The sequence below is a fragment of the Myxine glutinosa genome, chromosome 3 (assembly GCF_964187855.1).
Source record: "Myxine glutinosa chromosome 3, kmMyxGlut1.1, whole genome shotgun sequence".
Taxonomy (NCBI): Eukaryota; Metazoa; Chordata; class Myxini; order Myxiniformes; family Myxinidae; genus Myxine; species Myxine glutinosa.
This window is the reverse complement of record NC_136263.1, coordinates 136,540,691-136,557,926: the sequence shown is the minus strand read 5'-3', so window position 1 is coordinate 136,557,926 and position 17,236 is coordinate 136,540,691. Positions and strand designations below refer to the sequence as shown.

Below are 17,236 nucleotides of genomic sequence, written 5' to 3'. Positions count from 1 at the left end.
TGAGGTAACAAAGCAGTTCTCAGGAAGTCTTTCAAATAATGAATAAGGCATGCAACAACTGGCATGGTTAAATGTAGGTCAATATAGAGTAAGAGGTATGCTAACCACCATCGGAAGCAAGGAGAAGTTGAAGTTTCTCGTGTTAACTCTTCATTGGACCGAAAGAGGATCATTAAAAATATATATATATATATTCATCTGACTCAGTGTTAATGTGAGCCTGGTGTTGGCTTAGCGGTTAGGGTGCCGGCTTAGCGGTTAGGGGTGCCGGCTTAGCGGTTAGGGTGCCGGCTTAGCGGTTAGGGTGCCGGCTTAGCGGTTAGGGTGCCGGCTTAGCGGTTAGGGTGCCGGCTTAGCGGTTAGGGTGCCGGCTTAGCGGTTAGGGTGCCGGCTTAGCGGTTAGGGTGTCGGATTAGCGGTTAGGGTGCCGGCTTAGCGGTTAGGGTGCCGGCTTAGCGGTTAGGGTGCCGGCTTAGCGGTTAGGGTGCCGGCTTAGCGGTTATGGTGCCGGCTTAGCGGTTGGGGTGCCGGCTTAGCGGTTAGTGTGCCGGCTTAGCGGTGTGTGTGCCGGCTTAGCGGTTAGGGTGCCGGCTTAGCGGTTAGGGTGCCGGCTTAGCGGTTAGGGTGCCGGCTTAGCGGTTAGGGTGCCGGCTTAGCGGTTAGGTTGCCGGCTTAGCGGTTAGGGTGCCGGCCTAGCGGTTAGGGTGCCGGCTTAGCGGTTAGGGTTCCGGCTTAGCGGTTAGGGTGCCGGCTTAGCGGTTAGGGTGCAGGCTTAGCGGTTAAGGTGCCGGCTTAGCGGTTAGGGTGCCGGCTTAGCGGTTAGGGGTGCCGGCTTAGCGGTTAGGGTGCCGGCTTAGCGGTTAGGGTGCCGGCTTAGCGGTTAGGGTGCCGGCTTAGCGGTTAGGGTGCCGGCTTAGCGGTTAGGGTTCCGGCTTAGCGGTTAGGGTGTCGGATTAGCGGTTAGGGTGCCGGCTTAGCGGTTAGGGTGCCAGCTTAGCGGTTAGGGTGCCGGCTTAGCGGTTAGGGTGCCGGCTTAGCGGTTAGGGTGCCGGCTTAGCAGTTATGGTGCCGGCTTAGCTGTTAGGGTGCCGGCTTAGCGGTTAGGGTGCCGGCTTAGCGGTTAGGGTTCCGGCTTAGCGGTTAGGGTGCCGGCTTAGCGGTTAGGGTGCCGGCTTAGCGGTTAGGGTGCCGGCTTAGCGGTTCAGGTGCCGGCTTGGGATACCTAGGATCCTGGGTTCGAATCCCGGTCGATCGCTGAATTAACGCCAGGGGGGGTTGACTCAGCCTGTACATCCTTCAGAGGTCGGCAAATTGAGTACCAGGTCACTGGTAATTAATTCCCTGTGTGTCGCAAGAGGCGACTAACAGGGCTGGCGACAGGAAGGGCATCCGGCCATAAAACATTGCTTCCCACAGAGGATTGCATACCTCAATCAACCTCCTGTTTATTTTGTCCATTGTTCTACCTGTCTACCGATGCAGATAGGCACTAACCTTCTCCAGAAAGACCAGTTCTTCATTCAACTTCAAAACAATCGTCTATTAGAAAAATAAATAAATTCGTTTTGTTGTTGCCATTATTTTATCGAAATTCGTCTTGAAGAGTTTGAAAACCCAAATACCCCTGGATGTCATCGGCAGGATGTAAATGGGATTTTTTTTTTTTGATCAAAGACTCATGGTAGAGGAGAAGAACATCAGGAGATATCAGTTTACTTCTACACTAATTACAAGGACATTAGCAGAAAACAGACAAAAAAAACCTCCACAATGCATTGGATTTGATATTTATATTGAGCAATTTTGAGCAAGCTCCTCAATGCTGCTGCTGCTACTACGACTACACCCCAATTATTCCAACCTCATTGTGGGATCAGATCAGCTGTGGAATGATTTTGGCCCAAGTTTTTCAAAACCAGCTAGCTGTGCCTGACATTAGACTGAAGTTTGGAGGAATTTGGAATTTAGCCAAAGTGCTGGCGTAACTCCCCTATTCTTCGAGAAGGACACCCTGGGATATTTTAGGTCCACGGACAACCAGTACTGGCAGACTGATCCTCCAGCTTAATGTCTTTCCGAGGGATGGTGCATACATTTAGGCCTCACCCTGCATATGAAGCACAATGGGGACAGTATACAACTGCGTCAAGATTCAAACACAGTCTAACCAACTGAAAGGTGAGTATGAATACCTCTAGGCTATCCTTGGCAGCCCCTTTGCTACTGATGGCAGTCCTGTCAAAACAATCAAATCTCATTTTAAACGAGGAAACTGTTGATGCAAAGTTTTCTGTGAAAGTTGTGCCAAGCAAATTGATTGGCCTGTTTGGTTGGCCATGTGAGTGATCATGTTTGGTTGGTTGGCCATTGATTGGCCATGTGAGTGATCAGTGAATGTGATTCCGCTCGAGGATCCAAGGTTCACATCCCACTTCCTCTGGTGATTTGTCCATTGTCTTTGAATAGTCGTGAAACCGCTGTAAAATTACACTGATGCTTCCTAATGTGCTTGTTGTGCAAGTAGCAATATATCTACATATACAGTATATATATATACAAATGCAAGTTGCCCGAATGTGTCTGATCGGGGTAAACGTCGTAACCACAGCACTTACAGTGCTGAACTATACATCATTTAAGAGCTCTCGGGTCCTTACAGTGCAGGGGGAGGTTTATAAATATCAAAATTCATGCATTTCCAAATTATTTGCATTTTTGTTGTGCATGTGATGTATTTACTCAGTCATTGATTCATACATGTACCGTACCAGAAATTACAAAAAAAAGCTTTTCTCTCAAAAATGAAAACCTCAACCTATCCAGTCAATTCTGTCAACATATCATTACATTTCCATCAATTTATTTCACTGAGCAACCTTATCAGTCTTACCAGTTAATTTTTTATTATGTTTTAAAGAAAAATCTTGGGGGGGGGGGGGGGGGGAGAGAACAATTTTGAATTCACTTACCAACCAGTTATCTTGCAAAAGGAAACTGGGGACTCTTTACTAATGCTTCCACTATATTTTCATTTTCATTAATATGAGACGTACAGAAGAATGCACTGAGAATGCCCTGTGTGAGTGGAAGTACAAAGTTTCACGGATGGTGTATAATCTCAGTGTGGCTGGTTCGCTACCATACCAGAATTAGAAAAACAATTCTGTCAATGTCTAATTACCTTTCATTGAGAAACATTGGCAGTCTTAACAGTGATTTACTAATATTCTGTCAAAAGATATATACTACTGAAGGAGCTGTGCTCCTACGTGAGTTGAAAGGATTGACGCGACAAAAGACGGGAATTCGTCCGAGTTTCTTTATTCAGCAAAACCAAACTCGGGTACTCTGAAAAGCCCGTTTATCGGGCAGCAATATATATATGCAATCAAACACGGCGAGAGTGGGCGTGCCCGGGCGGCCTGGGCGAGCCCGGGAAAGGCAAGTCTGGACATGCCCGGAAAAGGCGAGACTGAGCGTCTCCGGGCGGTCTGGGTGAGCCCAGTACAGTGATCGCTCCCTGGTTGCGTCTTCGGCAGGTGTAAGGCAATTGTGTATGCTCAGCGGCAACCGCTACACGTGCCCCCCCAGAATCGACTTGCACCGGCAGGGTCAATTTAAGGGGGGTCCTGATGACCCGGCCGAAGCGACCCCTGGAGGGTCGTGGGGGGGGGGAGGGGTCCGGTGTGGTGGTGGGTGGTCGAGCGGGGGGACCGTGGACGGGGGGCGGCCTCGTGGCGGAGGAAGGGCCAACCGTGGTGGTTGGTCGACGTCCACGTGCGCCGGCTTGAGGCGGTCCACCGAAATCCGGTCCGACCTGCCGCCGACGTCGATGATGAAAGACTTGTCATCCCGTCGCAGGACCCGGAAGGGTCCGTCGTACGGCGGCCGGAGTGGCCCCCGGTGTGCGTCATGACGCACAAAAACGTACTCCGCTGTGCGAAGCGCCGGGGGGACGTAGGACTGGGGGCCACCATGGCGGGACATTGGCACGGGGGCAAACCGTCGGGCGGCCTCCTGGAGGTCCGAGCGCTGGCGAGCTGCGGACCAGGGACTGGTAGTGTCGGGCACGAACTCGCCCGGGACGCGTAGCAGCTGGCCGTAGACGAGCTCGGCGGTGGACGCCTGGAGGTCCTCCTTGGGGGCCGTGCGGAGGCCCAAAAGGACCCACGGCAGCCGGTCGGCCCAACTGCCGTCCTGAAAGCCAGCCATGAGCGCGGCCTTCATGGAGCGGTGAAAACGCTCACACAACCCATTGGCTTGGGGGTGGTAGGCCGTGGTATGGTGGAGCTTGACCCCCAGGTTGCAGGCGACCGCGCCCCACAGCTCGGAGGCGAACTGCGGACCGCGGTCCGAAAAGATGTCCGCCGGTGCGCCGAAGCGGGCGACCCAGGTGGCGATGAAAGCCTGCGCCACGTCGGTGGTGGTGGTGGAAACGAGGGGAACGGCCTCCGGCCACCTGGTGGTCCTGTCCACCATGGTGAGCAGGTGTGTGAAACCTCGTGATGGGGGAAGGGGGCCCACCAGGTCCACGTTGACGTGGTCGAAACGCCGTTCGGGCACGGTGAAAGGTGCCAGCGGGGCCTGGGTGTGGCGGTGGACCTTGGCCCGCTGGCAGGCCGTGCAGGCATTGGCCCAATCACGGACGTCCCGTCGAAGTCTGTGCCAGACGAAACGCGCCGACACCAGCTTCTGGGAAGCTTTCCGGCCCGGGTGGGAAAGGCCGTGGAGGGAGGCGAAAACGCGGCGCTGCCAGGTAATGGGCACGACGGGGCGAGGCTGGCCTTGGGAGACGTCGCAGAGCAGGACAGTGTCCGCGAATGGGGACGTCGGCCAGGTGGAGGCCCGTGTCCGCCGCCCGGAGGGCTTGCACCGTGGTGTCAGTGGTCTGGTCAGCCGCCATAAGCGCGAAGTCCACGCCGAGGTGGACCGCGTTCGCGCTGGCCCGAGAAAGACAGTCGGCCACGGCGTTGTCTTTTCCGGCGACGTGTCGGATGTCCGTGGTAAATTCCGACACGGTGGAGAGGTGGCGCTGCTGGCGGGCCGACCACGGCTCTGTGACTTTGGCCATCGCGTAAACCAACGGCTTGTGGTCGACGAAAGCCGTGAACGGGCGGCCCTCCAGGAGGTCGCGGAAATGGCAAACGGCCAGGTATAGACCGAGGAGCTCGCGGTCAAATGTGCTATAGTTTAGCTCGTTCGGCCGGAGTTGCCGGCTAAAAAAAAGCGAGTGGCTGCCAAACCCCATTCACCCATTGTTCGTGTACAGCGCCCACTGCGTAGTCGGAGGCGTCCGTAGTGAGGGCGATGGGAGCGTCGAGCACCGGGTGAGCCAGCAGCGTTGCGTCGGCGAGGGCCAGCTTTGCGCCTGTGAATGCTGCGTCCATGGCTGCGGACCAGACGACGTCATGCTTGCCCGGCTTGCCCTGGAGGGCTTCGTAAAGGGGCCGCATGAGCTGAGCAGCGCGGGCCACGAAACGGTGGTAGAAATTCACCATGCCGAGGAACTCCTGCAGGGCCTTGATGGAGCGGGGACGCGGGAACTCGGTGATGGCCTCGACCTTGATTGGCAGCGGCACGGCCCCGTTTCTGGTGATGTGGTGGCCCAAAAAGTCAACGGCCGTCGTGCCGAAGTGGCATTTGGCCGGGTTGACGATTAAGCCGTGCTCGCTGAGGCGCCCGAACAGTGTTCGGAGGTGGAGGAGGTGCTCGGCCCGGGACGTCCTGGCGACGAGGATGTCGTCCAGGTCGATGAAGAGGAACGGCAGGTCGCGCAGCACACCGTCCATCAAGCGTTGGAACACCTGGGCCGCGTTCTTGAGGCCAAACGGCATTCTCAGGAATTCGAACAGGCCGAGCGGCGTGATGACGGCCGTTTTTAGGACGTCGGCCGGCCTGACAGGTACCTGGTGGTATCCCCGTATTAGGTCAACTTTCGAGAAAATGACCCGCCCCGCCAAACGGGCGGAAAAGTCCTGGATGTGCGGGACCGGATACCTGTCGGGGGTGGTAACGTCGTTGAGGCGGCGGTAGTCGCCACATGGGCGCAAGCCGCCCCCCGGCTTCAGCACGATGTGCAGTGGCGAGGCCCACGCGCTATCGGAGCGCCGCACGATGCCGAGGTGCTCCAACGCGTCGAACTCGGCTTTTGCCATGGCGAGCTTGGCCGGGTTGAGGCGGCGGGCTCTGGCATAGACCGGCGGGCCCATAGTTGGTATGTGGTGCTCGATACCATGTTTCACTGCGACGGCCGAAAACGTCGGCCGCGTGAGGGCCGGGAACTCTGTGAGCAGGCGAGCGAACTCGTTCGCCGCCGAGAGGGCGCATGCTAGTTCGGTCGGCGCGGAGCTGCTCATCGTGCATGCCAGGGAGCTGAAAGTCTCGGCGTTGACAAGGCGACGCCGTTTGATGTCGACCAGCAGCCCGTGTGTGCAGAGGAAGTCGGCGCCTAGCAAAGCCATGGGCATGCTCGCCGTCACAAAGGTCCAATTAAAGCGCTGGTTGCCGAAGCAGAGGGTGACGTTGCACGGGCCGAAGGTGCGGATGGCCGATCCGTTGGCAGTGACCAAGGAGGGACCGCAAACGGCGGTCTGCCTGTCCTGCTCGGAGGCGGGTATGACGCTCAGTTGGGCGCCGGTGTCACAAAGGAAACGCCGCCCGGACGCTTTGTCCTTGATGAAAAGCAAGTTGCCCGAGTGGCCGGCGCTCATGGCTGGTAATGAACGCCGGCCCGGCCGTTTCCCGACTTGCCGAAAGTGCACGGGGGTCGGCATGTCCGAGCCTTGTGTCCGAACCTGGCGTGGTAATAATACCACGCCTGGTCAGGTGGAGGCCCCGGCCGTTGTGTTGGAAGCGGTCGGCGCGGCATGGCGGCCGCCAGTTGCACCGGCAGTTCGGCCTCCAACCGCACCGGGCGCTCGGGCGCCATGGGCGTCGCCTCAGATGGCGGCGGGCTCCAGGTAGCCGCCCCGATGTGCTGGCCTGCCGAGGAGATCTTGTCGGCTTCCCTGGCGAGGGCGCGGGGATCCGTGATCTGCGTGCCTGCCAGGGCGAAGCATACCTGGCTAGGCAGCTGGCGGAGGAACAGCTCTCGGAAAAGAAAATCCGGGGAGTGCTCACCGAGCAGCGAGAGCATGTAGTCCATTCGCTCGGACGGGCGCGTGTCGCCGAGCTCGGGCAGGTCGAGCAGGCGTCGTGCGCGTTCTGCCGGTGAGAGCGCGAATGCGTCGAGGAGGAGCGTCTTGATTGCGCCATACTTGTCAGCGGCTGGCGGGTGCTGGAGGAGGCCCAGGGCGCGGGCCGCGGTGGCGGAGCCGAGTGCCGCTACCACATGTTGGAAGCGGGTGTCGTCGGCGGTAATGCCTCGCAGGGCAAACTGGGAGTCCGCCTGGGCGAACCAAACTGCCACGTGAGCCTCCCAGAAGGTAGGCAGTTTAAGGGCAACTGCCGTGTCCATGTCGGGGGTCACCAATGAAGGAGCTGTGCTCCAACGCGAGTTGAAAGGATTGACGCGACAAAAGACGGGAATTCGTCCGAGTTTCTTTATTCAGCAAAACCAAACTCGGGTACTCTGAAAAGCCCGTTTATCGGGCAGCAATATATATATATGCAATCAAACACGGCGAGAGTGGGCGTGCCCGGGCAGCCTGGGCAAGCCCGGGAAAGGCAAGTCTGGACATGCCCGGGAAAGGCGAGACTGAGTGTCTCCGGGCGGTCTGGGCGAGCCCGGGAAAGGCAAGTCTGGACATGCCTGGGAAAGGCGAGACTGGGCGTCTCTGGGCGAGCCCGGGAAAGGCGAGTCTGGACATGCCCGGGGAAGGCGAGACTGAGCGTCTCCGGGAGGTCTGGGCGAGCCCGGTACAGTGATCGCTCCCTGGTTGCGTCTTCGGCAGGTGTAAGGCGATTGTGTATGCTCAGCGGCAACCGCTACACTACATACGTATCAAAAACTCCATAAAGATTCCACACTCCATTTGAAACGATCTTTCCTCAAAAACAGAACCTGAGACTCCTTACTGTTTCTTGCGCTATCTTTTTATGTACATGTGAGGTGTGCAGAAGGATGTTTTATCAATGCCTTGTATGAGTGGAAACACTTTTCACAGGTGGTGTATAGTCTAAGTGTCGCTTGTATGCATACCCACCGGAAGTTAAAAAAAATAATCTTATGACCACAAATTATTCCGTCCAACGAATAACTTCCTTTTCGTCCATTTAAGTCAACGACAAAACTTCATTCTGTTGGAAACAAATGTATTCTCCTACAAACAGAACTAGATTCTCTATATACAAGTCGTGACAACTTGCAACTAGAAGCCATTTTATATCCACCGAACAGGCGTCCATTTTGTGTGAAGCGTAACATGTCCGTTTTCTAATCAAACTGGCTTTCTTTGCCCACAAAAGGGAAATTATTATTGGCTGCTTGGCAAGTGTGATACTGGGTGGATTGCCATTGCCTTCCCAACAGTTAGTCAGGGCAGGAATTTATAATTTGAGTAGGATGCTGGTGATAATAAACCTCTATTGGCGAAAGACACCATGGGATCTTTAACATCCACCAACTAATGATAGCAGACGGGACACCAGGCTTAACGTCCATTCGATGGGTGGCACAGCGACTGATGAATCACCCTGCCTGTGAAATACCTGGATTACAGTTTATAGCTGGGTTGGGATTCAAACCCAGGCTAAACGGCTAAGGGATGAGTGTGTGTACTCTAAACGGAACTTCAGATTCCTTGCCAATGCTTTTACTTTCTTTTCATTCGTGTGTGTGTGTGTGTGTGTGTGTGTGTGTGTGTGTGTGTGTGTGTGTGTGTGTGTGTGTGTGTGTGTGTGTGTGTGTGTGTGTGTGTGTGTGTGTGCATCTCTTTATCTATCTGTGTGTGTGTGCCTGTGTATTTATCTGTGTGTGTCTATCTATGTGTCTGTCTGCCAATCTATCGGTGCATGTTTGTCTGACTATCTATCTCTTGGTGTGTCTGTCTATCGATTCGGTGTGTGTATAAGCGTGTGTTTGTGTGTGTGTGTGTGTCTATCGGTGTGTGTGTATGTCTATCTATATGTGTTTGGCCATCTATATATCTATTTGTCTGTGCGTGACTGTCTACATATATGTATTTGTCTATCTATATGTGTCGTCTCTGTCATATCTACACTACATGTCCAAAAGTATGTGCTCGTCGAACATCTCAATCCAAAATCATGGGCATTAATATGGAGTTAGTCCCCCCCCCTTTGCTGCTATAACAGCCTCTACTCTTCTAGGAAGGCTTTACACTAGATGTTGGAACATTGCTGCGGGGATTTGCTTCCATTCAGCCACAAGGGCATTAGTGAGGTCGGGCACTGATGTTTGGCGATTAGGCCTGGCTCGCAGTCGACGTTCCAATTCATCCCAAATGTGTTCGATGGGGTTGAGGTCAGGGCTCTGTGCAGGCCAGTCAAGTTCTTCCACACCGATCTCGACAAACCATTTCTGTATGGACTTCGCTTTGTGCACGGGGGCATTGTAATGCTGAAACAGGAAAGGGCCTTCCACAAACTGTTGCCACAAAGTCGGATGCACACAATCATCTAGAATGTCATTGTATGCTGTAGCGTTTATATTTCCCTTCACTAGAACTAAGGCCTAGCCCGAACCATAAAATACAGCCCAAGACCACTATTCCTCCTCCACCAAACTTTACAGTTGGCACAATGCATTCGGGCAGGTAGCGTTATCCTGGCATCCGCCAAACCCATATTCGTCGGACTGCCAGATGGTGAAGCATGATTCATCACCCCAGAGAACGTGTTTCCCCTGCTCCAGAGTCAAATGTCGGCGAGCTTTACACCACTCCAGCCAACGCTTGGCATTGCGCACGGTGATCCTAGGCTTGTGTGTGGCTGCTCGGCAATGGAAACCCATTTCATGAAGCTCCTGATGAACAGTTGTTGTGCTGACGTTGCTTCCAGAGGCAGTTTGGAACTTGGTAGTGAGTGTTGCAACCAAGGACATACGATTTTTACATGCAATGCGCTTCAGCACTCGGCTGTCCCGTTCTGTGAGCTTGTGTGGCCCACCACTTCGCGGTTGAGCTGTTGTAGCTCCAAGACGTTTCCACTTCACAACACCAGCACTTACAGTTGACCAGGGCAGCTCTAGCAGGGCAGAAGGTTGACAAACTGACTTGTCGGAAAGGTTGCATCCCATGATGGTGCCACGTTGAAAGTCGCTGAGCTCTTCAGTATGGCCCATTCTACTGCCAATGTTTGTCTATGGAGATTGCATGACTGTGTGCTTGATTATATATACCTGTCGGCAATGGGTGTGGCTGAAACAGCCGAATCCACGAATTAGAAGGGGTGTCCGTATACTTTTGGTCATGTAGTTTATCTGTGTGTGTATCTACCTATCTGTATGTCTGTCTATGTGTCTGTTTATTACTTGGCAAAAAAAAAAAAAAAAATCAAAGAAAAAAAAATGGAAATCTCTACGCATGGCTTGCGGACTTCCTCTCTGGTCGTAATCAACGTGTGGCCCTGAATGGGTTTCTCTCATCTCCCCTTCCTGTTCAGGCCGGAGTTCCTCAAGTCAGTGTGCTGGGCCCTGCGCTTTTTCTGGTCTTCATCAATGATCTCTCTGACTCTCTTGAAAATCCTCTGTATCTTTATGCTGAATACTCCACACTCTGCCGCTCCATTCCTCATATCTCAGACCGGCAGTCTGCAGCCTCCTCACTCTCTGCAGACCTGGACAAAATCACAGACTGGGCAAACAAATGAAACATGTCTTTCAATCCTGACAAATCTCACACTCTTACTATGTCTCTCCGAAAAGACCGACTGGACAACCCTCCCATCTACTTTCTGAATAATCCTCTCCAAGAAGTTCTGTCACTCAAGCTTTTGGGTCTCACTAGCTGCCATGATCTTTCCTGGGAAAACCACATTTCCAATCTGGCCTCCAAAGCCAGTCACCGACTGGGCATCCTCCGTCGTGCGAAGTCCTTCCTTGGCACACCTGAGCTCCTCACCACATGCAAGGCTTTCATCTGTAGCTCAATTGAAATACTGCTCTCCCCTCTGGGCTGGTGCTCCTGCCTCACACCTAGCTCGGCTTCACGCTGTTGAAACCAAAGCTTTCAGAATCATTGGAATCTCCCGCGATGAAGCCAACTCCGAGGGCCTTTCACTCACTCACCGCAGGCAGGTAGATGGTCTTCCTGTCTTCTACCGACTCCTATCCGGGCTAGCTCCCCCAGCTCTATCTGTGCTCTGTCCCCCAAATATTCATACAGGTTGCACAAGATCTGCCAGCAACCCTCTTTTGGTTAAACTGCCAAAATCAAGACTCTCTGCTCACCTTCACTACTCTTTACTCCCACCTCTGGAACAAACTCCCTCACTCTCTTCAATCCCACTCCTCCCGCCAGGTCTTTAAAACAGCTGTTCACCACCATCTCTTATCTTCCCCCATCCAAAACCTTGATCTCTTCTACCCCCGTTAATTCACCCCAAATCCACTTTTTTTTTTGAAATACCGACTTTTTTCTTTCCTGGAAGTTCCAGCAGTGTCCATGTGTTTTATACTTTCGGCCAAAAAGTTTTATAGAATTTTCATATCAGCGAGCTGAATTCAACCACCATCTATTTTTTTTTAGATCAGCATAGGTCACATAGCCCAAAGGTCAACAACCATTTCAAATTTCTAAAATCCTCAATTTTCATCCGATTTACTTGAAATCCGAATAGGATTTTCATATCAGGTTTCTGAAACCAACCCCCAACTATTTTTGAGGTCAACATAGGACAAATTTCTAAAATTGTCAATTTTCATTCGATTAACTTAATTTGAAGACGATTTGCATACCTAGTCACTGAATTCAACCCCCAACTACGTTTGAGGTCAACATAGGCCAAAATGGCAACATCGGCCAGATTTCTAAAATCCTCAATTTTCACCCGATTGACTTGAAATTTGAATGGAATTTTCATATCAGCTAACTGAATTCAACAACAAACTATTTTTGAGATCAAAATAGGCCAAAAGGTCAATATATGCCTAAGGTCAACCACTTCTCCCAAATCTCTAAAATTGTCAATTTTCATCCGATTAACTTAATTTGAAGGCGATTTGCATATCAGGTCACAAAATTCAACCACCAATTATTTGTGAGGTCAAAAGGATGCTCTACCAAGTGCCATTCTACTTTGTTCTCTTTTGCCAAGTATCACTCTGAGTGATTTTTCATCTATCTATTTATCTGTATGTCTGTCTATCTTATCCATATATCTGTCTGTGTCTATCATCTATCTGTCTGCCAGATAGTCTGTCTGTTGTAAGAATGCTCTTGAGTAATGTCTGTGTAATGCAATTTTGTATTGTCTGTCTGTCTATCTATCTGATGTAAGAATGTGTGATTGATGTAAGAAAGTGCTTTTGCTTTTATGAGCAAGAGGGAGAGGGAGAGGGGAGAGGGGAGGACAGGAGATTGGGGTTCGGAATGGGTAGGAAGAGCAAAGATGAACAGAGTTGGGAGGAGGAGGTTTATACTTTGTTATATATAGTTTTTGGCCATATAATCTCAATGTTGAAGAATCACTTTTAAAAACTCTCGGATCCGAATCCGGATCTTCACCAAAATCTAATCATTTCGTCCTTGTCACATACCCAGCATCTCCACCAAATTTCGTCTGAATCCGTCCACAACTTTTTGAGATATCCTGTTCACAAACACACAGACAGGAGTGAAAACAACCTCTGTCCACCTTCAGTGGGTGAAGGTAACAAGTTCTCCTGACAAGACAGTGAAGAGGTAGTGAGTGTACTTTCCTTTGAACTGTCTCTGGTGTGGGTTATATTCCAGAAACGACTAGAACCTTGAATCAGAGTGTTTACATCACAAAGTGTGCCATCCCTGGGATGGATAAGCTGCGTATGTTGGCATCAATATTGGAGTGTGTTAAAGATCCCACGGTGGGTGTCTTTTGTTACAAGTAGGCGAGTTCAATCACTGGTACCCTCACTTGGCTAGATTGTACTGTAACTTAACAGATGTTCCTACTGTACTGTAACTTAACGGGGCCCAGCACGACCTGCACTCTCCAGCAATGATGCAGACATGTGAAGAAAAAAAACGAACAGGTTAAGATGAAAATGCACAAGTCGTACCTCTAGAGGTCGAATGAGGAATCCATACGAACAAGATAGCAGTAACTGTGGCATCATCATAATTCCACATCATCATCATCATCAAAAAGCCATCATCACTCCATATCAGCATCAAAAAGGCATCATCACTTCACATCATCATCAAAAAGCCATCCATCACTTCACATAATCATCAGAAAGGCATCACCACTTCACATCATCATCAAAAAGGCATCATCACTTCACATCATCATCAAAAAGCCATCATCACTTCACAAAGCGTCTTTGGGCTTCTTGAAAAGCGCGATATAAAATAAATGTATTATTATCATCAAAAAGCCATCATCACTTCACATAATCATCAAAAAGCCATCATCACTCCACATAATCATCAAAACGCCATCATCACTTCACATCATCATCAAAAAGCCATCATCACTCCACATCATCATCAAAAAGCCATCATCACTTCACATCATCATCAAAAAGCCATCATCACGTCACATAATCATCAAAAAGCCATCATCACTCCACATCATCATCAAAAACCCATCATCATTTCACATAATCATCAAAAAGCCATCATCACTTCACATCATCATCAAAAAGCTATCATCATTTCACATAATCATCAAAAAGCCATCACTCCACATCATCATCAAAAAGCCATCATCATTTCACATAATCATCAAAAAGCCATCATCACTCCACATCATCATCAAAAAGCCATCATCACTTCACATCATCATCAAAAAGCCATCATCACTTCACACAATCATCAAAAAGCCATCATCACTTCACATCATCATCATAAAGCCATCATCACTACACATCATCATCAAAAAGCTATCATCATTTCACATAATCATCAAAAAGCCATCATCACTTCACATCATCATCAAAAAGCCATCATCACTCCACATCATCATCAAAAAGCCATCATCACTTCACATCATCATCAAAAAGCCATCATCACATCACATAATCATCAAAAAGCCATCATCACTCCACATCATCATCAAAAACCCATCATCATTTCACATAATCATCAAAAAGCCATCATCACTTCACATCATCATCAAAAAGCTATCATCATTTCACATAATCATCAAAAAGCCATCACTCCACATCATCATCAAAAAGCCATCATCATTTCACATAATCATCAAAAAGCCATCATCACTCCACATCATCATCAAAAAGCCATCCATCACTTCACATAATCATCAGAAAGGCATCACCACTTCACATCATCATCAAAAAGGCATCATCACTTCACATCGTCATCAAAAAGCCATCATCACTTCACAAAGCGTCTTTGGGCTTCTTGAAAAGCGCGATATAAAATAAATGTATTATTATCATCAAAAAGCCATCATCACTTCACATAATCATCAAAAAGCCATCATCACTCCACATAATCATCAAAACGCCATCATCACTTCACATCATCATCAAAAAGCCATCATCACTCCACATCATCATCAAAAAGCCATCATCACTTCACATCATCATCAAAAAGCCATCATCACGTCACATAATCATCAAAAAGCCATCATCACTCCACATCATCATCAAAAACCCATCATCATTTCACATAATCATCAAAAAGCCATCATCACTTCACATCATCATCAAAAAGCTATCATCATTTCACATAATCATCAAAAAGCCATCACTCCACATCATCATCAAAAAGCCATCATCATTTCACATAATCATCAAAAAGCCATCATCACTCCACATCATCATCAAAAAGCCATCATCACTTCACATCATCATCAAAAAGCCATCATCACTTCACACAATCATCAAAAAGCCATCATCACTTCACATCATCATCATAAAGCCATCATCACTACACATCATCATCAAAAAGCTATCATCATTTCACATAATCATCAAAAAGCCATCATCACTCCACATCATCATCAAAAAGCCATAATCACTTCACATCATCATCAAAAGCCATAATCACTCCACATCATCATTAAAAAGCCATCATCACTCCACATCATCATCAAAAAGCCATCATCACTCCACATCATCATCAAAAAGCCATCATCACTTCACATAATCATCAAAAAGCCATCATCACTTCACATCATCATCAAAAAGCCATCATGACTTCACATCATCATCAAAAAGGCATCATCAATTCACATAATCATCAAAAAGCCATCATCACTTCACATCATCATCAAAAAGCCATCATCACTCCACATCATCATCAAAAAGCCATCATCACTTCACATAATCATCAAAAAGCCATCATCACTTCACATCATCATCAAAAAGCCATCATCACTTCACATCATCATCACTTCACATAATCATCAAAAAGCCATCATCACCTCACATCATCATCAAAAAGCCATCATCACTTCACATAATCATCAAAAAGCCATCATCACTCCACATCATCATCAAAAAGCCATCATCATTCCACATAATCATCAAAAAGCCATCATCACTCCACATCATCTTCAAAAAGCCATCATCACTCCACATCATCATCAAAAAGCCATCATCACTCCACATCATCATCACTTCACATAATCATCAAAGCGCCATCATCACTTCACATAATCATCAAAACGCCATCATCACTTCACTGTTTTCCATTCAATATGAGGGAGGGTTAAGCACATGACTATAAACAACAATTCCGAACTTTGTCCACAAGGAAAAGTCTCCATTCACCTCCTGGGACAGGATGAGGGCGCTTTCTCGGATCCTTCGCCGCTTAATCTCCATCTCCAAAGCCGATCCTCTCGCCACCGTAGCTCTGGAACCAACGTTTCTGCGTAAAGGTACTCTTCCTGCATTCCATTCCGTCGTACGGTCTGCATCTTCACCTGAAGGGTCACCTGCATCGAGACGGCGCTTTGTGCTCTCCATCGCCTAGGCGTGACGTGGGCGTGGCGCAGCTTGGATCCAACCATAATTCCCCCGGTGGGTATACGCAGTACGACCTTCCATACATCTCGGCTTGTTTGTTCGCTTTGTATATGAAATATTTGTATATTATCCACGTCAAAGTGTACTAATTCAATATAAAATAATGATATTAAAGCTTAACTTCCAATTAAATTAAATATAAATATATTACACATTAGCGCTTCTCGACGACTCTTATCGCCTGTCCCCCCAATTTAGTTTGCACGGTCCATTATTGCCGTTAAAGGGAAGTTTGAATCGCACAGGCAACCGCGAGATTCCATCTCTGTTGGACCCAATTCTTCCGGCATGACATCATGTGATCAACTTTAGTAAGGTGTTTGTTTGGTGGTTCTGTTCGTATGCAGCCTGTGACTGCTGGTTGCGTCATTTTCTGGAGGCGCAGCTGTGCTACTGATGCGGTGCCCCTGTTACCTGCTCGAGTGTACGCTGGTATTCATTTTGCCAACCTCGGAAAGATGACAGCCTGAATTAACCCATCTGGTGTTGAAGGGGCTCAAACTCAGGACCCTATGATCTTAAGCCAGCCACCTTCACCGTTAAACTAACACCAGGCTCGGTAAGGTCCATGCACTCCTCGTATTTTGCCGAGCTATGGGTCTCTTGTAGATGACTCTTGTAGAAATGACTCTTGTATGGGTCTCTTGTAGAAAATAGCAGAATGAACTTCCATATATAGAAAAGGGTCATTAAATTTTTTTTTTCAACAATTTGTACAAATTCTAACAAGAAAGAGCAATCAGAGTTTGTAGACCTTCACCAGGACGTGTTTTTATTGGGTTTTTTAAAAAGGTTTTAGTGTTAAAACAAATACGGCGGCCGAACCACGTGACCGATGACGTCATCATTATTTATTTTTTTCTCCACTAATAAATACATAGATTACGCTCAATAAATTTCATCTTGATCGAATGAACTTTTGTACTTGTTGAATTATGACGTCATAATGGAGGAACCTCCGTTTGCATCATCCACCGTTTGCCCTTCACGTGACTCGTGGTGGTCCCTCTCGGCTCTCCCCCCGTTGCTATTTTTGTGCACATAAGATTGTTCACGGTTCTGTTTAAATATTATTTAAATATGTATAACCTTTCCCCTTCAGTGTTTTACTCAGTGGTATTTTACAACACGCTGTTT

The 17,236-nt window shown here is 48.9% G+C and overlaps 2 protein-coding genes across 3 annotated transcripts in view; one reads left to right on the top strand and one right to left on the bottom strand.

The window, feature by feature from the left end:
• LOC137423183 (rhotekin) overlaps positions 1–16,072 on the bottom strand; it is a 90,425-nt gene extending 74,353 nt beyond the window's left edge. The window contains exon 1 of the mRNA XM_068110068.2: positions 15,842–16,072. Coding sequence (XP_067966169.2) covers positions 15,842–16,039 — 198 coding nt within the window. The 5' untranslated portion in view covers positions 16,040–16,072. The remainder of the gene's footprint in view (positions 1–15,841) is intronic.
• Positions 1–17,236, top strand: part of LOC137424159 (coiled-coil domain-containing protein 149) — a 144,982-nt gene that overhangs the window by 13,345 nt on the left and 114,401 nt on the right. The window contains exon 1 of one of the 2 annotated variants that reach the window (XM_078774594.1): positions 16,638–16,658. The exons of the other annotated variant lie outside the window; for it this stretch is intronic. The gene's annotated coding sequence lies outside the window, so the exon portion shown is untranslated. Of the gene's footprint in view, positions 1–16,637; positions 16,659–17,236 lie in introns of those variants that run through there. 2 annotated transcript variants of the gene reach the window in all.